Source organism: Theropithecus gelada, chromosome 6 (genome assembly GCF_003255815.1).
Source record: "Theropithecus gelada isolate Dixy chromosome 6, Tgel_1.0, whole genome shotgun sequence".
NCBI lineage: Eukaryota > Metazoa > Chordata > Mammalia > Primates > Cercopithecidae > Theropithecus > Theropithecus gelada.
The window spans coordinates 119332714-119352792 of NC_037673.1; the positions used below are offsets into that span (position 1 = coordinate 119332714).

The 20079-nt window shown below is 41.5% G+C and overlaps 1 protein-coding gene and 1 pseudogene across 3 annotated transcripts in view; one reads left to right on the forward strand and one right to left on the reverse strand.

Annotated features, from left to right (window-relative positions):
• The window catches only part of SNX24 (sorting nexin 24), a 183015-nt gene that overhangs the window by 85438 nt on the left and 77498 nt on the right, over nt 1-20079 (forward strand). For both annotated transcript variants that reach the window (XM_025388060.1, XM_025388061.1), the window contains exon 2: nt 18321-18404. In XM_025388060.1, coding sequence (XP_025243845.1) covers nt 18321-18404 — 84 coding nt within the window. The remainder of the gene's footprint in view (nt 1-18320; nt 18405-20079) is intronic.
• On the reverse strand, nt 5255-6000 carry LOC112626204 (annotated as a pseudogene). The gene has a single exon (XR_003119840.1). The product of XR_003119840.1 is annotated as a cytochrome c oxidase assembly factor 3 homolog, mitochondrial pseudogene (transcript).

The following is a 20079-nucleotide window of genomic DNA, read 5'->3' on the forward strand; positions in this document are numbered from 1 at the left end:
GGGGGTCAGGGTTCCACTGGATCTTTTGCTCATCAAGGCTCATCAGGAATCCAGGCCTCTGAATGAGCATTGACAGAGGTGAGTGCAGCAGCCCACTGTATGCATGCATTACAGGGTCAATCCCTTCTAGTAATGGAGAGAGAAGTACCTTCTCTCCTATAGAGATGTATAAATGTGGTTATTGTTACTTCATGATCATTTTCCCTATCAGCAGCTTCCCCCGCACTGATAAAGGAACAGTTGTAGCAATGATTTTATTTTTTTTGTTTGTTTTTTTGTTTGTTTTTTGTTTTTTTTTTGTTTTTTGTTTTTTGTTTTTTTTACATAAGAAAGTGGCAGTCTTTTATTGCAAATATGCACACACTCTCGGGCGAAGTTCTCTGGTCCTCAGGTGTGGGGGGCCAGGGAAGTCGCGCCGGCGCTCTCGGGTGATGTTCTCCGGTCCACAAATGCGGGGGCCGAAGAAGTCACCCCGGCTCCGGCCGGCGGCGGACTTTTATGCCTGGGAGCTGGAAGGGGAGGAGTTCGGGGCGTGTGTGTAGGAGTGGCTTCTTGAATTTCGGTGTCCTCGGTTTGACGTCATTCTGCGCATGCTCAGTTGGTTTGGTTCTTTTCCCGGGCGCGGGAAAATCTGTGAAGAAGAACCCGGAAACAGGGACTGCTCCATCTTGTTCACCTTCCTCCATCTTGTCCCTTTTCCTTCACCCAAACAGTCCAACCTCTTATTGATTATAAGAATTTAGGGCGCTGTGGTCTGTCTGGCTGCTTCCTGCTGTTAAGGGGCGTAGTTAGGGTCTGAGGTTGGCAGTTGGGTGTAGGGATGCAGGAGCATTTGGCTGAAGGTGACTCGGGTGATCTTTTGGACCTTGGCTCGGAGAAATTTTATTAGAATGGGAGCAAGACATAACATAAGGCAGAGGATTAGTATGGGAATTAAGAATGGAAGCATCTGCTGTACTACAGGCAGTAGCCATACCGGTGGTCCAGGGGTTAAGGGGGTGTTAAATTGTTGAAGCTAGGGAAACCCCGATAATTAAAGGAAGAAAAACAGCCCGCTTTTGGATGTTATTGCTGGAGCTGAGCTGGGAAGCTAGTTCAGACAATTCTCCTTCGCTATATAGGGTTAAGCTAGGCACTAAAGATACTGGAACGCAAAGGGACTGGGTGATGGAGGTATGGTTAAGAGTTTTAGATAGAGTTTGGTTACACCAAAAGTAGCCTCCAACAGGGGCCGTCTGGGTCCTGCTGGGAGCTTATGTGCAATTACACCATGAAGAGTTTGGCGTAGAGTAGCAAAAAGGAATGTCTGTCTCACTCTGTCTCTCTTCATCTGTCTCTGTTCATCTCTGTATCTCTTCATCTATCTCTCTCTGTCTCTCTTCATCTCTGTCTCTCCTCATCTGTCTCTCTTCATCTCTGTCTCTCCCCATCTCTGTCTTTGTCTCTTTCCACCTCTGTCTCTCTCTCTGTCTCTCTCCATCTCTGTCTCTCCCCATCTCTGTCTTTGTCTCTTTCCACCTCTGTCTCTCTCTCTGTCTCTCTCCATCTCTGTCTCTCCCCATCTCTGTCTTTCTCCATCTCTATCTCTTCATCTCTATCTCTGTCCGTCTGCCTCTCTCTGTCTCTGTCTGTATCTCTTTGTCTCCATCTCCATCTCCGTCTCTCCACCTCCCGCTCACCAAGGCTGCTCCCCTCACCAACTCCCCTACCTCCTGGCTTCTCCCTATCTCTGACTCAACAGGGACTGAGTGCCGCAGAGGCCCTTGGGGAGGTCTGGGCTTTCTACTGCCTTCTGGTTACAGCCTCTCCTTCCCTGTATCTGTCCTTCATCCTGGCCTAATGAGTCCACATTTTATTTAGGGAGAGGGCAGAGTGACAACCCTGGGTTGGGGGGGGGGAGACAATCTGCAGTGCCCTGCATGACTGAGTGTATCTGGTTGTCTGTAGACCAGGTTTAGAATCTCCATACAAAGTTAGGATTAGTAGGAGTAACTAGGGGAATTAGAGTGAACCATAATAATGATGACAGAGGTGTAGAGGGTAAGTTCAACATTGCCGAAATCACAAAGGGCACCCTGCCAAGCTAGGTCTTCTATGAGAGTAAAAAGTTGGGAAACCTACTGGTTGGGGGATGGGTCGGGAAGGAGGGTGTCTATGGGGTTTATGAGGGAAAAGTCAGTTAAGATGAAGAATGGTGAGGAAGCAGGAAAATTTGAGGAGGGTGGTGATCCTTGAGTAGAACCTGGCCACCTGGAGAAAGGGAAGGGGAATAGATGTTTTGAGTTAGGTTAAGATGTCTCATCCCAAGAGGGGGGTGGAACAAGAGGGCATGATGAGGAAAGAGTGGGCAAAGCATGCATAGTCCAGGCAGTAATTTAACATTGGGGTCTGGCGAGGGTTAGACGGTTTACCATCTACCCTAACTACTGAGATAGTGGATGGCTGGCTAGGACCTCCATAGGTTGACAAAACAGAATAGGTAGCCTCCGTATTGATGAGAAAAGAAATTGGCTTACCCGCTACCTGAAGAGTTACCCTAGGCTCAGCGAGGGTGACAGGGGTCTCCGAGTGTGGGCACCGTCAGTCGTCGTCCAGGTGTAGGAGCTGGAAGGAACCTTCCGACCCTTGAGGAGAGGCACCACGTTGAGGCGCAATGCCTGCCCTGCTGGCGGGGCAATCAGACTTCCAGTGTCCTTCCTGTTGGCAGGTTGGGCATGGCGTGGTAGGCGAGGATTTGGACACCTTTTTTCCTAATGCCCAGTTGTGCCATACTTAAAGCATGGGCCAGACAGAGTGGCCGGCTTGGCCTGGGGACACTGGTTTGCCTAGTGTCCTGGGTCTCCGCATTTATAGCAGGAGCCCTTGGGAGACTTGCCCTGTGTCTTCCCTGCCAGCAGAGTGGGCAACGCTGGTTGGAGGGCAGCCACTAGAGCTTGCGCCTGAAGCACAGCCCTTCTTTTCTCCTTGTCTAGCTCTGCGGCCTCAGCTGCTTCTTCTCTGGAGTTAACTTTAAAGGCCAATTTTACTAAGTCCTGTATGGGGGTTTGAGGCCCATCTTCAACCTTTTTTAGCTTTTTTCGAATATCTGAGGCTGACTGGGAGATAAAATAGGAGGCTAGGACAGTTGCCCCAGCTGGAGAAGTGGGCTAGCTGGGTAAATTGGGCCAGTGCCTCTGTAAGGCGATTTAGGAAGGAAGCCGGGTTCTCATCTGGGTGTTGGATAATTTCCTTTAATTTATCAAAATTGACCACTTTGTTAGAGGCTGCCTGCATACCGGCTAAGAGACACTGAATCATAATGTCCTTCCTATGGCGGCCAGGCTGCTGCGGTTGGTAATCTCAATCTGGTTCTATGGACGGGACAGCCATCTCTCCTAATAGGACGGTGGCGTCGGTTAAATGCCATTGATCTGAATGTTGCCTGGCGGCTGCGAGAATGCACTCTCTTTCCTCTGGGTTAAGAGTGGAAGTAAGAATGACATGTAAGTCATGCCAGGTAAGGTTATATGCGCTGGCCTAGGTATCGAAACTCTTTGGAATATTAGGTGGGGTTGGCTGAGAAGTCGCCAAGTCGTTCTTCAGTTTTGGAAAGGTCAGCCAAGGAAAAGGGGACGTAGACTCTAACCACGCCTTTGGCTCCAGCAACTTCTCGGGGTGGGGGAGGGGGCAACAAACTAGCAGGGGAGGTTGGAACAGACTGACCAGTAGGGTAGGTTAAGACAGGCTGACTGGTAGAGGGGGTTGGGGCAGGCTGACTGGTAGAGGGCTGACTAATGGGGGCCGCTACCGAGGTCTTGGAGTGAGTGTGGGCGGAAATGGGAGAGGTAAGAGGAGTGGCTGAGGGAGGAGTGTCGGGAGGGGCGGTAGGAAGTCCATAGGGAGGGGGGTTGGAAAGTTGGGAGGGAGGTCGCCTGCCGTCAGCCCCATCTGAAATGGAGGTGGAGTCCTCCTCAGTTGCTGAGGTGGGGGCCAAGGGCCGGGTTTAGGGGTTTAGGCTAACAAGACCTGGGCCATTTAACACCAGGCGCACAGGTCTGGACGAGAGCGCAAGTCCTAAAAGCCTTGGACATAGATAATTTCTGACCACTTTCCGAGCCTCTGGCAGAAATTAGAGAGATCTAATAGAATGTTATAGTCAAGTGTGCCGTCTGGTGGCCATTGGGATTGGTTGTCTAATTTATACTGCGGCCATGCCACAGTGGAGAGGTTTCGATTGTGAGGTTCCCATTGTTTAACCACCAGAAATGGAAACCGACCTCACGCAGTGGCAAAGCGTCCTTTGCCGCTGCTAGAGACCGGGGGCTCCTGGAGCCACTAACGGAGAATTGAGGAACTTCAAGACGGACGTCTCCGGGTTGAAGGCCTCACTGCGCCACAGGGTGGCTACGTCCTTAGGCGTACGTACGACTCCAGGCCAAGGACACGGAAAGGGACGGAGATGGTTAACAAAGGGGAGTACTCACCGAAGGAGAAATTCTCAGAGCGGCACCAGTGGGAGGCTGGAACACTTGTTCGGTGTTCGTGGCTGGTTGGGTTGGGAGCCGGTTCGCTGTGGAGGAGGTTCGTTAGACCCCTAGGGAATGTTGAGGAAGGGTCTCCTCCTGGGTCGGGTTTCGGCACCAACTGTTTTAATTTAATTTAATTTAGGAGAACTAAATAATTAAACATGAGGCCAAAGTACATAAGAAAGTGGCAGTCTTTTATTGCAAATATGCATACACTCTCGGACGAGGTTCTCTGGTCCTCAGGTGTGGGGGGCCAGGGAAGTCGCGCCGGCGCTCTCGGGTGATGTTCTCCGGTCCACAAATGCGGGGGCCGAAGAAGTCACCAGCAATGGTTTTAATAATATGAATAGGTAGCATTGTTTAGATTCTTGCTAAATACTAGATAGTGTTTTAATGATTTGCATGGATAATTACATTTGATCTTTGCAACACATCTATGTGATAGGTGTCATTATAAACTCCATGCTATAGGTGAGGAAACTGAAGGTTGTACAGGTTAAACAACTTGCTCCAAATCATAGAGTATTAGCAGAGCCCAGAGAGAGCAGAGGAAGACACAATATTCAAATCCAGGCAGTTTGACTCAAGAACTAGAACTCCTAACCACTGCATTATACTGCAAATCTTATAGGTTAAATTAATGATATCAGTATTGTAATTTGTGCATATTTGGGACTAAACAGGTTTTTAGTAGGCTGACATTAAACCTATCTTTTATCGTTTATACTGATTCTGTGGGAATTTTTTTTTTTCCAGGAGAATGACTCAGTTTATTATTCTCAATTTGACACCCTATCTATCCCACTTTAGGCTCAAACACTGCACAGAGCTGCCACGCCTAACCTTGTAACAATCGCATCCCTGGAAGGTGAAGGGGGTAAACCACAAAGTCAGAAACTGGGAAAAGCCATGGTCGCACGCACACCTCTCAAGGAAACAAACTACAAGAAAGGGCTCAGTCATTGTACATAGCAAGTGTGCAGTAGGCAAAGCTCTGTTCTTTTGACAGTGGCCAAATGCTTAAGTCCCTGGTTTCTTGGGATCGATCATGGCCCAAGGTTAGTAAGAAGGCCAACAATGTTGTGAGCAGGAGTCAATTTCTACAGGGTCATGGGTCATCATCCACCATGTGAAGGGGCTCCAGCAGGTTGGACATGATCAATACCCATCCAGATTAGCATCCTGACGCCCTTGCCAGAGCTCAGGCTCAGGCAGCTTTGGCCTCGTCTTCTAGCTCATCTAGGAAACGCTCCTGGGAAATCGAGTAGAAGGTGTAACCATAAATAGCTAACACCAGGGCCCCGATGCCTAGGCAGGTCACGATGTTCTGGGTCTGCCGCTGCGGTAGGACCTTCTGCTACTGGGCAAGCTGCGTCCGCGGCATGGAATGCAGTTGCTCGGGTGCCTGCTTCTCCCGAGTCGGGTCGATAAGCTGAGCGAACGGGGCCTCTCCACGCTTAGCATCCAGAGGGTCACCAGCTCCCGAAGCCGCCATGTTGCCGCTCCTCCCTTCGCGGTGCCCTCTGTGGGAAAATTTGTGCTGAGTTTTAAACCATATGAAAAAGGGATTTTGGGGACACAATCCATTTATTAATTGGGGAATACCAGTATTTCCTTGAATCCTGGATTCAACATCTTAGGGAGAACATTGACAGACTGTGTTTTATTCTAGAAGGTATAGTACAAGACCTGAAAACTATGTCATCTGAAAGACAGGTCTAGGAGTTAGAAAAGTTTAATTTGGAAGAGAAAGGCATTTAAAATGAAACAAAATCTTCTCATTGCTGAAATGATAAAACCGTAAACTCTATATGATCTAAAGGCCCCTATTTGGCTTCTGTTTCTAGGGGATCAGATCCAGTCTTCATTCACACTCTAATGACACCCAAATTTATATGTCTAGTTAAGACCAGACTTGTCAACTCAGTCCTCTGAAGCATCTCCACATCCTGTCTAATGTGCATGTCAAACTTAGCATGGCCAGTGCTGAGGTCTTACTTGCCACCATAAACTAGTTGATGCAGATGTCCCCAGCCAGTCGATGGTGGCATCACCATCCTTGCAGTTGCTCAGACCAAAAACCTCACCATTACATTTCATTCTTCTCTCACTTTCTCCCTTTTGTTTTTATGTACTTTTACATAATATTTTCATATATTTTTACATTTTTCCACATCCAGTCATCAGCTTATCCTGTTGGTTCTCCTTTCACTCACCTCTTCCCACTGCCACTCAGACCTTCCCTCTAACTGTTCTCTCTCTGGATCACTCTTGGCACACAATGGTAATGCTGAAAGTTAAATTAGAATCTGTGACTATTCACTTTTCCATCTGCCTGGACCAACCTCCTCCCGTCCCAGGTAGACTCAGGACTCCTGCCCTCCTGCCATTCAGGTCTGTAGTGAATGAAATAATGGATCTTCAACAATGTTCACACCATAATCCCCAGAACCTCTGAAAATGTTACCTTACATGCAGAAGGGACTTTGTGGAAGAGTTTAAAGTTAAGGACCTTGACATAAGGGAGATCTTCCTGGCTTATCCCGGTGGGCCCAGTGGAATCACATGAGTCCTTGTAAGTGGAAGGGGAAAGCAGAAGAGTAGGTTAGAGAAATGTGACAAGGGAGGGGCGTGAGCAACTGTTACTGGCCTTGAAGATGGAGAAAGGGGCTTATGATTCCAGGAATGTAGGCGGCTTCTAGGAGCTGGAAACAGCCAGCAAAAAAAGTGGGGGGCCTCAGTCTCACAACTGCAGGGATCTTATTGCAGGAACCTGTTATCACCTAGAACCTCTGCAGTCACACAGCCCTGCCAGTACCTTGATTTTAGCCCATGAGACTTGAACAGAGAAACCAACCAAGCCCATTGGACTTCTGATCTGTAGTACTGTGAGATAAGTGGGTATTGTGTTTATTACAGCAAGAATAGAAAACCATACAAGGTCTCTGCTCAAGTATTATTTTACCATCAAGACCTCACCCAAAATTACAGCCATACACTCATTCAGGCCCTCTCTGTCCCTATTACCCTGGTTTATTTTTCTCTGTAGCGCTAATATGCGTTAATTTGTGTGATTGTCTTTGTCCTACCCTCCACCCTCATTAAAATGTAAGCAAGCTCTGTTAGGGGTTTTTATCTGTGTTCATCGTTGTATCTCCAGTGACTAGCTCTGAACCTGGCACGTGGTAGACCGTTAATACTTATAGAGAAGATGAGGGAAGTTAGCCTTTTGCTCCCTTTCCAGCCTTCTTCAGAGGTGTCTCTTCACTGCCTGGCTGTACCACAGTCAGCTGCTTCCAGCCTCTCACCTGCTGCTTCAGGGCTTTTGCACATGCTCTGCCCACAGTGCTTGTCCCTCCTCTTTGCCTGCTTTCCCTGTAGTCTATTCTGAAGCATTAACTCTTTAGGAAAAACTTCCCAGGTCCCTGAGAGCAAATCCTGTCCTCTCTTATTAAAAACTGTTTCCAAGGCATATTCATTTGAGGGGAAAAAGAAGCATTTTATATTGAGTATAGCTCCAATAGCCTTTTTTTTTCTCTAGAGACAGGTTGTCATTTTGTCGTCCAGGCTGGAGTGCAATGGCACAATCATAGCTCACCGCAGCCTCGAGCACTTGGGCTCAAGCAATCCTTCTGCCTTGCTGCCCAGGTAGCTGGGACTGCAGGCACTCACCATCATGCCTGTTTAATAGTTTTTTTCCTTTGGTAAAGACAGGGTCTCACTATGTTGCCCAGGCTGTTCTCAAAACTCCTGGGTTCAAGCGATCCTCCTGCATTCAAGCGATCCTCCCACTTTGGCCTTCCAAAGCACTAGGATTATAGATGTGAGGCACCACATCTGGCCCAGATAGCTTTTTAGACATCTGCTTTATAGCACACATATAGTCCATTATAGCAAAGCCATAGTCTTAGCCTTCATGGTGCTTACAGAGAAGAGATTAAGTGATATAGTAATCAAAACAATTCATAATTATATCATGTTAGCTGCTACTTCTTTTGCTATTAATGCAGAGAATAGCAAAGTGCCTGGCGCAAAGCTCAATAAATATCTGTGGAAATACATCAGTGAATTTCATAAGAACTTGATAGCTGTATTAAAAAAAAGTCAGCATTTATTACATTTATTGTAGTATAACTTTAGAAGACAGAAATTTGATTATTTTTTCCTGATTGTAAGAATAGTATATACTCTAATGAAAATTTTAGATTACAGAGAAAATTATAATAATTCGTAATCCTTCCATTCAGGCATCATTTTGACTTTGTTGTATTTGTTGTCTTTCGATGCATATTTTATGTAGTCAACAGCACAGTGTGAATAAATTATTTTATCCTGCTTTTTCATTAATACTGTATTACAAATACTTTCTTAAAACAGCATTGTAGGCTCCTCTTTTCCCTAAAAAAATTCTCCTAAAAAGTACAGGTTATTTGGGGCATGTAGTACATATCTGTGTGAAATAGTCAATAGGATTATATTTGGTAATACTGAAAGTTAAATTAGAATCTGTGACTATACTTTATGTAATCTGATCATGCCATTTAGATGCTGTCTTTAAGTAGAGGTATGGGAGGCAGTGATGCCTGAAGTTTCAGCAGGCTCTGGAATGGAGGTGAGATTTTACTTGAATGCTGAAAGGAGGATAGGACAGGAGTCCTGGGCCTGGAAAGGCTCACCTGTAAGCAGAGGTGACCCAGCTCTGTGCAGGTGGTGCCCAGAGTGGAGAATTCAAGAAGAAATTGCTTCTGATTTGCTCTTCCGGGACAGCTATGGAAACAAGGGTGTGTTGATGGGTTGGAACAGATACTGGAAGATTTTGGAAGTAGGTGCAAGAGTTAGTATGATTTGTAGAAGTTACGGGCTTGTGATAAGGAGGTGCAATCTATAGCTAAGAAGTTTTGAGAGAATAAAGATGGATTCTTTTGCTTCTCTATATGACAAGCTATTTCAACCACAAATCCCTTCTTTGACTAGCCTGTAAAGAAGGCTGTCCTGAAATGCCCATGAAAACCATTGTCTGCTTTCTGCTGGAGACTTTGTCAACTTATTCATAATTTACAGTAATTACTTCTATTTCAAAATATCTTACAAAGCACCAAGACATTTATTATCCAACAAACTAGTACAGTAGACATGGTTTTTGTCATTCTTATTTTATTGATGAAGATGCTGTGACTCAAAGATATTTTGAGATTTGCCCAAATTTATATACCTTTCTTACTCTTCTTCACAACTTGCTTTGCAATAGTGGAGATAAAATTTATTTTTATTATTGCAAAGCAAGTTGTGAGGAAGAATAAGAAAGGTATATAAAAGCTATATGATAGCAGCTATCTTCTAGAATGTTTCATTGAGTAACACAATGTGTGATTTTTTATTGTCACAACTCAGGTAAGCAAAGAACCAGCAGTGTTCATATTTTATAGAAAATCTTAAGTCAAAGTTATATGATATTGAAACTAGTCAGTTTCAATATAGCCAGTCAGCACGTATGACCTGATATATTTTGAGTGCATTTTTTCCCTCACATGGATTTGATTGGTTTTGTGTCATATTGATGCAGCTTAAGAGGAGAAGAAAAATGAAGACTTTTCATACTCAAATCATCACTCAAGGAGATGCAGGTACAATTAGTACTAAGGTTTAGACTGAAAACCTGGAATCCTATAAGTATCTGGAATCCTATAAATATCAGTGAACTCAAGAAAATTTTTTCTTTAAGACCAGAAGGATTCAAAACATTTAGCAGGTATCATTCTAGGATGTCTGAAAGTAATATAGCGTGTGGAAAAAGTCCCAGCACTGCGTAAACATGTTAAAAGGAAAAGATAAAATGTGTCTAGAACCTTCCAGAATCAGAAGTTATTTTAAAAGTTGCTGGTTTGTTTAAAGCACCATGATTCTAAATAACGTATCTGTATCTCCGTTTCTTGATGTCGGTATCTTCGAAAACGTCCACTGTCCCTCCGTTTTAAAAGCTGGATTTAGCTTACTCTACCCATGTATTTGTCTCCTTTCAGCACTCAGTTTTCACTACGTATATGATTTTAATTTCATCAATTTTTTAAACTAATATTACAATTTTTTCTATTGGTTACTTTGCAATTTGAATTTTTTTCTTTATTCACCAACTTTTAGCAGTATTCTCGGACTATCAATTATGCAAGAGGAGAAAATCTGCACCCCGTTCACTTTCTTTCACCTAGTCCCTCCGCAATTCATCTTTTATCTTCTGCTTTGTATGCCATTTTATACTGACAGGGTTTTAGGATATTTACAATATGTTCTATAAAAATAACTGTCTTCTATGCTGTATAGATTGATTCCAAAACCTTAGCACCATAATTAATGTTTCCAGTATTATAATTATATCTATGTGTGTGTATGTATATTTATTTATATTTTCACGGAATAATCAAGAAGTGTATTTGGAACTGCAGAGAAGAAAACGTTGCCTTATAAATTACTAAGTCTGTACTGCTCAGTGGGAAATATTTCAAGTGTTATGCCAAATGGACACTCTTTTCTTATTATTCTGTAAACTGCACCAAATCATATTACATTTAGTCTGCTTCATATTTGGACCTTTACATTGTATATAGTTTTGTTTATTTTTCTTGAAATTTTTAAGTAACTTTTTTTCTTGACAGAGAAAGATAAATGCTTTGACACTATCACTAAAACCTTATAATTTGTATTAATCATATATATATATTTTTTTTCCACAAAGGCCTCTTCTTGGAGCTCTCTGGCTCTTATTCTAATTTGAACACTTTTAAGACTGCAAAGCTACATTTTAGGATTTTTTTTCTCCACTTTGTTTCTAGGTTAGGTCCACAGTCTTGGCTTCTTTTGTGAATTCCTTTTTTTTTTTTCTTTTTTTTTTAATATTGAAAGAAGGTTCCTGGATGTGTACCTAATAAACCATTTGTGCTCCTGCATGTCTGAAAATAACATTTTTCCTTGCCCTTGGTGGAAGATTTGACTAGATATGGAATTCTACATTAAAGCTCATGCACTATCAAACTTTGAAGACATTTGGAGCTAAAATTTTGAACAGGTTTTCTATGGATTTCTTTTGTTTCTCTGCGTGCCAAGCACCTTTGACTACAAATCTTTCTAGAGAGGAGAACAACAGAGCAGCCTGTGAGAAGATGCCTCCAAGTGGCCTAGAATCCCTTGTATGCTTCCTGCTGGGCACTTCATCAGCCTTTTCTTGACTAGCAGTCTCTTGCTTTGGATTTATCTTTCCATTGGTAGTTCTACACCTTCAGTAAATTTTTCAAAAAAGATGTTTGGGTTATGTGTTTTTTGAGTTTTCCTGCAAACTGAGATTGACTTTTTGTTGTCTTTATACATGAATAATAATTTAGATGACTGTTAAATAATATTCTCATGAAACTCCGCAGGCATTGCTCTACTTTTTCTGGCAATTAGCGTGTCAGAGAAAAAGTTTAGGGTCATCCTGATCTTTGTTTCTGCTTTTTGCACCTGTATATTACCTGTATATTTTGGTTATGCTGGTAATTAAAAACAAATTCTAGGGTGGGTAGGTGTGAACATCCTTTTCTTGTTTTTCCCTGGGATATATAAACCCTTTTGATCTTTCCAGCTTAAGAAAGTTGAATTTCTTTTGTCTTTGATTTTTGCTCTTGCTCTAATTTTTTTGTTCTTTCATCAGGGATTCTTCTCATTGTAGTGTGGATATTCATTCTCTGTCTTTCATCCATGATCTTCCTGATGTTCTTTTTGGTATCATGAATTTTCTTTCGAAAGCAGAATCATATCAATACACACACACTTACATTTAATCATGTTCAACTTTTCAACTCTTACACAGGTATTCTGTTGTGGCAATTATGGTGAGTTCTTACCTAATATCAGTAGGTTCTTGGAAACTGCAACTTGAAGTGAAATGACATACAGCAGGTCCTTGAATCATGTCATTTTGTTAAGAAGTTGATGAGGAAAAAATTGATTTTGTTATATGTGCTTCAAGTCCCAGTTTCCAAAAACCTCTATCAGCAACGTTAAGTGAGGGCTTACTATATAGAGAGAATTATTTTTTGAAGTAGTGGTTTGTTTGTAGCAGCATGTCTTTTTCTTAAAAACTTTATAAAATTTCTGAAATTTAGATATTTTTGAAATATGAGGAAAAAGCTTCTTCCCCCTACCCTAAATAGTATGATTAAATTACTAATTTCTCTTGCTTTATCAATGTGGCATCTTACAATAGAGGAAACATGACTTAAGGCTCAGAATAGGAACAAATCAAATTTTTATGCTAGTTTTTAAAAATGTAAATGTACTTAGAAATCAAATACCATAATAAATCTTTACAATTAGAGGTTTTCTTATTTTTGTACCCTCATAAAAACTGTGTGTTGTGAATTAATACCTTGCTAAGTACCTAAATTAATACCCTGCTGAGCACCTGACAATAGGCACACAAGAAGTGGCACTTTTAGAGATTCAACTTTTTATAGTAGAATAACTACCTTCTTTATTTTATTATCTTGACTGTTTATTCGTACTAAAGAAGGAGAATGTTGATTTCAAGCTTTGCTTTAATATTTGGTGCATCTTGTTCTGATGAACAAGTATTAAATATACATATATATGCATGTGTGTATATATATATATATTTATGAAAAGTCATATTCTAAGCAGATAGTTGTGTTCATGTATATTTCAGATTCCCAGTGTAACAATACACTGGCCTAAACTACTTGGAACCTTGGGCTTAAATCTTTATTTGTATATAGAACCCCCGTCTGTATTTGGAAGGCACTTGAATTATTTATTAGATATCTTCAATCTGTTATAGAGAATACTTTTCCTTTTTTCTTTTTCTTTTTTCTTTTTTTGCTTTAGAAGTGATCAACTTTGTAATGTATAAGCTTCTGAAAGAGAGAGACCATTCAACCTGGAATATAAGTTAAGTCCTTCCTTAGCTTAAGTTTATTTTATTTATTAGATATATTCCTGAAAATTAGGGTATAAACCCATATTTTGAACTATTTTATCCTTGGCTTCTAGTATAATTTCAGAGATATTACCACAAAAGAAAAAAAGTTGGCTCTGACATGTAATAAAAACCACACTTGGGGATCAGATTCTTCCCTTTAAAGTAATGGCATTTGTTTTCCTTTTCAATTTGAATTCTATTGACTTAATGTCTCTAGAACTGTGGCAAAAATTTAGTCAAATGAACAGAATGATTTTTGTTTTGTTAAGCAAACCTAAATGGAATCCTTAATACATTTATTTAATTACATGCAGCTTCCCTTACTTTATACAGGGGGGATTTCTGGAAAACTCTGAGGAAAGATGTCTCTAGGAATAGAAAACCAAACAGGCAAGTCAGAGCCAGGCGCAGTGGCATGGGCCTCTAATCCCACCTACTCGGGAAGCTGAGATGGGAAGATCACTTGAGCCCAGGAGTTTGAGTCCAGCTTGAGCAACATAACTAAGTAAATGAATACAATAAAAATAAACAGGTAGGTCAGGCTTATATATAATTTTATGTGAGATAGTTGGAATGGAAACTTACGCCACCATACATGCTTGTCAAAATATGCCCAATTAATTCTCATTTTAGCTGGGCACGGTGGCTCACGCCTGTAATCCCAGCACTTTGGGAAGCCAAGGCGGACGGATCATGAGGTCAGGAGATTGAGACCATCCTGGCTAACACGGTGAAACCCCGTCTGTACTAAAAATACAAAAAATCAGCCGAGCGTAGTGGCGGGTGCCTGTAGTCCCAGCTACTCGGGAGGCTGAGGCAGGAGAATGGCGTGAACCCGGGAGGCAGATGTTGCAGTGAGCCAAGATCATGCCACTGCACTCCAGCCTGGGAGACAGAGCAAGACTCTGTCTCAAAAAAAAAAAAAAGAAAAAATTCTCATTTTATGCACCAGATTGGCCAAAGTAGGACTATGTTGACAAGGATGGACCAGACAGTCCTATTTGTAACAGTGTAACTTAGTACATTGGAGGGGTGAAATCTGGCAACATTTTTGGTAATTTACATTTTGTTAATTTTACCTTGTTGGGTTCTAGATATTTTTATAGTCCTAAAAATATTCTTGAGCTTTGTTCTGGTATGAGGTTAAGTTACCCAGAAACAATTTGATCTCTTCAGACCTGGCTTTGAAGTGTTAAACTGGACTGAAACAGCTCATTTTCCCTGCTTCTGAGTTAAGAACCTTCAGGATACTGTAACTAATGCCTCGTGAATTATGAGGTTTTCTGCCCCGGCTTTTGGACACAGGCACCATTGCCTGTTGCATGTGAGCTCTGAGCCCTGCTCACGCTAATCCTTTTCGTATCCTTGGATAGTTTACCCAATCTCACGTGCCGATCGGTTTTCACCTGAATACTTGAGGGAGACCTCCTCAGCTGCAGGCATTCTCCTGGGGTGCAGCTCCCTGTTCTCCATACTCTCAGCTCCCTTTCCTTAACTCAGGGGACCGCAGGGCTCTACTGGGTGGAGTCCCCTTCCCTGGGCAGAGGCCTGCATAGCTTCTCTCTGGGCAGCAAGCTGAGGTTAATAGTAGGGCTCTCCTTGTTTGTTTCCTGTCTCTCACTGTCCTTCATTTCCCAATGTCCAATGTCCTGAGAGCCATTTTTCCCACATATTTTGTACACTTATTTAATTTGCCCAGTTTCAAGTGGGAGGCTACATCTCCTTCCTGTTACTCCATCTTGGCCAGAAGTGCCCTTGGTTTTCACCTTAAAGTGGGAGTTTTTTGTTGTTTGTTGTTGTTGTTGTTGTTTTTTCAAAAGGAGTGAAAACAGTCCTTGTCCACCCACAGCCAATCTGAAATTCCAGAGGCAGCACACTCAACTCTTTTTTTTCTTTTCTCTTTTTTTTTTTTTTTTTTTGTGATCTCTGCTCACCACAACCTCCACCTCCTCTCGCCTCAAGCAATTCTCCTGCCTCAGCCTCCCAAGTAGCTGGGATTACAGGCGCGCACCACCACACTGAGCTAATTTTTGTATTTTTAGTAGAGACAGGGTTTCATCATGTTGGCCAGGCTTGTCTTGAACTACTGACCTCAGGTGATCCACCCTCCTCAGCCTGCATAAAGGCTGACCTCTTGTCAGTCTTGTTCAGTGCTGAATCCCAGAGTCTAGAACAACTCCTGGGCTCCGTGGCTTGCAGGCCCTCAGTAAATATCTGTTGAATAAATAAACAGATGAATGGTGGATTCTGTGCTGAGTGCCTTCCCAGCACCATCTTGGAAGCTGTCACCTCACGAGGTATATAATCACTACTAGGAGTTTGCCAGCAGAGTCAAGCAAGAAAAGGGATTTCCAGGCAGCAGGGACAACATATGTAGGAAAGTTGGAAAGACTTTACAAAAATGACCTGGCATGGTATTCAGGAAAATAGGATTTATTATTATTATTATTATTATTTTATTTTTTTTTTTTGGAGACAGAGTCTCGCTCTGTTGCCTAGTCTGGAGTTCAGTGGTGCGGTCTTGGCTCACTGCAACCTCTGCCTCCCGGATTCAAGCGATTCTCCTGCCTTAGCCTCCCAAGCAGCTGGGTCTACAGGCGCACGCCACCACACCCAGCTAATTTTTGTATTTTTAGTAGAAATGGGGTTTCACCATATTGGCCAGGCTGGTCTCGAACTCCTGACCTCATGATCCACCTGCCTCAGCCTCCCAAAGTGCTGAGATTACAGACGTGAGCCATCGTGCCTGGCCGGATTTATTAAATTGACACCGTTTCTTCCTTCACTTTGTCATGAAAGTCCTGATGAACAACTTCCTTTCCAAGATATTTTCCCAGAATTTAGAAGAAGAAAGTCTTGATAGTATTAGGCATATTGTGTGTTCTTTCAATTGTAATGTTATAAAATATAAGAATTAAAGTTTATCACAAACTTTCCTGTGGATGTGTGTACATCCACCCTCCCCCACCGCTCACTGTGAATTTAGTGCTTGTTAAGAGTAACTGTGGAATTTGGTAATGGAACCATCTGGTCAGTAGAAGAGATGACATTCCATGAAGCAGCCATTGTGTAATTTGTCTTACCCTGGCCTTCAAGGGGGGCCACTTTGAGGGGTGGGCAAGTAGGTAGAGGCTTGCCGAATTTTCAACCTTCTCCCTGTTTTACAGATTCTGTAGCTAATGTGCCAATTAAGGTGGTGGTTTTGTGATAAAGCCTCAAGCAATAAGACCCAGAACATAACCTCATTTATTTCATAAAGCTCAGCAGATGGAAACTACTTTCATTGCTACATATTGTCCTGATTTCAATCTGGGACCTGATGGTAAAAAAGGGGCTCTGTAGCCTATTAACCAAGCCCCCACGTTAAAGCTGTGCTTCTCTTGTTTGTTTTCTTGAGATGTTTTCCTGATTCTATTTCTGGCAAGACCTTTGAAGAAGAGTAATTTTCTCTGGTGAATTAATAAACAGATTATTTTTCCTAAAAAATAATCTAAGAATATCTGAGAATTTGAAGCATATGCGTATGGTTTCAGAAGAAAATATTTCTATTTGTTCACCAAAGGAAAGTATTTATTCAGGGGTATTTCTTGAAAAACAAAATGTTAATATAAAATATTGATTAAATTGTTAAAAATTTAACACTTAATAAAAGAGATTTCTTAAACTGAGTCATGCAGCAGAAGATTTTGTTTCTGATTCAAAGAAGCACAAAAATGCAAACAGATTTTATGTTTGATGACATAATTTCTGGATTTCTAAAATAGTCATACTTACATATAAGACAGAAATATAGAGCCATAGCAATCTATTTTCATAATGAAGATGTGCAACCTTGTATCTCACATGCCAAATTTAAGTAGTTCTTATTTTTAGACTAAAAGTAAGAATGCTTTTAATGCTTTTTAGTGTCATGTGATCTCTACAGTTTTGTTTTTTTTTTAGAAGGGTGATTGAAATAGAAAATTAGGCTTATTAAGTAATTAAACAATATTCCTTCATCTTAGTGTTTCTAAACTCTCACTTAGCAAAACAGGAGTCAAATACAAACTTTTGCAATGACAGCTCCTCTTTAGATCCTGCTAACCATCCCTCCCCATCCGACCTTAACATTGTATTTTCATGACCATTTCACAATATTTCTCATCCCTTGTTTCCAGTCTTGACCCACTGACCTAAGAATCAAGAAAATGTCATGTTAGTGCCTACTAATTAGTGCACCCAGAGAGCCTTTTCATCTGGCCTTTCAACCTTGTGGAGCTAGGAGAACAAGCTGTCACTTGTATCATGCAGGGAAAATGAGCCTTTACTACATTTTCCCTGTTTTGCAAACAGCAGAATAAGCCCAGCTGAGACTAGAGATGAATATTCAGGTTAGAAAGACATTAACCTAAAATGCTCTGCTGTTTGCCTGATTGTCTTGTAAAGACACAGTACTGCCTACATTGAAATGCCCATAGTGAAATGCCACATGCCTGAGCTTTTTACCAGAGTACTCCTCTTGCAATACTCTGGTAAAGAGTATTTTTTCAGTGCTATCATGTTCACTTGGTGAAATCATTTTATGCAAAAAATATTATTTTATTAAAAAATTAGGTAGTATTTTAATGCATGTAAGTTTCCCTTGTTTTTAGACAGGTTTTTGGGGAATGTCGCACTTTGTTAGTGAGCCTTTGGTTCGAGTGCTCATTAATCAATGCTGTTGGGCCAGGGTCTCCTGAGCCTTCTGGGTTTTGGGGGATCAGCTACTATAATTAAAGGGATGAAATATATCATGGTCACAAACTTACCACATCAGACAATTGAAGGTTTTGAACTAATATAATTACTCTTTTAAATTTTTTCCTCAGGTATTTAAGATAGAAGTGCTAATGAATGGAAGAAAACATTTTGTTGAAAAGAGATACAGTGAATTTCATGCTTTGCACAAAAAGGTAACTTGTTTTTTGTTTTTTTTCTCTTTTCTCTATGAGGCAGATGGTATAATGTTAATACTCCTTTCTGTGATTCTAAGAGCATTGATATTTCTTGTGTTTGTATATGCATTTTCTTTTATCATGAAATAAATTTCTTTTTAGAATAAATTATTCAGTTCTTTAAAGGTATGCTTTCTGAATAGGTAGATTTTCTGTTAAGATTGTTTACATGTAAAAATCTGAGGCAGCAAGCTGTTTGCAGTATGTTGCATTCGATGTTACAGGTTCAGAAAGAATAAGACCCAGACCCTGTTTTATCCATGAAATGCACTTAATGTTCTTTACAGAATGGGGAGAAAAAGCAAATGATTATCTTATAGGAAGAAATTTATTAAACTCAGCTTATACTTACATGTACCTGGAAAAGATCATATACATGTACTTGTGTATTCAAAGACTGGGGAACACAAGTTAAAAGAGGCTCTTAGCCTTTTTTTGAATTGTAAAGGGCCACTTTACAAAACTGATGTTTCAGCATTAGGATACACTTCTTTAAAAGTCTTAGATGAACGAAACAGAAAAGCAAAAGAAAGAGCTTGGAGAAACGGTTATTAAAGCATAGAAGAGTAAATGCTTCTTTATTTTCCACCTAAATTTAATTTTTTCTAGGTTATAAATTATTATTGGTGTGCTGAAATTATTTTCATCTCTACAAATACCTCATGAAATTGCCCAGAAAAATCCCGTTAACAGGATAAACGTATAAACGTTAACAGGATATTAGTGAGAGATTAGTGAGACTGTTTCCTTCTCTTTTCTTTTAAAGGGGAGCTCTAAGATCAGTACACTTTTCTGTTAGGACGGCAGGGGATAATCCACATCTAGTTCTCCAGTTAGCACTTTGTTCAATCCAGGTTGACTTGGAAAAGAAACAGTACAGGTGAACACAGATTTAGACCAGGTGTTGCCAGTGACTTTACAAAGGCACCAACCCCAGGGTGCTCCAAAGAGAAACAAATCTGGAGTCTGGGGCTCACTTCCTTCCCAGGGAATTCTGTTTTTTTGTGTGTGTTTTGGGAGGAAACAGATCCTAGTGAGGTTTCTTCTGGGTACCTGATGAAATAAGTCCCTGCTGTGGGATTAAAACCAGCACCCCCTGCCTTGCCAAGCCTCTGTTGACCAGTCTAGAGGAGGCAGCCTGTCACATGCAGGCCCCTTGCTAACCTTCCAAGTCAGCACCTAGGACTCCGTGACCCTAGCACAGCCCAGCTGTACTCTCCAGATACTCAGGGACCAGCTCCACACCAGGCACAGCTGGGTGACTGCCAATTAGGCCTGCCCGGAGCACGAGGCTGCCCATGCTTCTGGAAGAGAGCCTTGTTCACCCTGTTCTCTGCTCTAATAGAGTTTATTTTCTTCTGCAGAGGAGGACCCTCTCCCCAGTGAGTATAGACAGTTCTTAGCTATTCATGGTCAAAAAATTCCTAGATTTTCCAGGATTCTCTCTCCTCTCAGTTTCTACAGTTCTATTAATAATTTTATCTATTCTTATATAATTAGGTCTACTAGCATTCATAGAATAGAAATTCTCAAATCTCTCAATTTTGAATATTGTTAGCAGCCTTGTTAAAATATTTGAGACAACTTTACAGAGACATAGAGATAAAAATAGCTTTGTGGAGCAGAGTTTTAG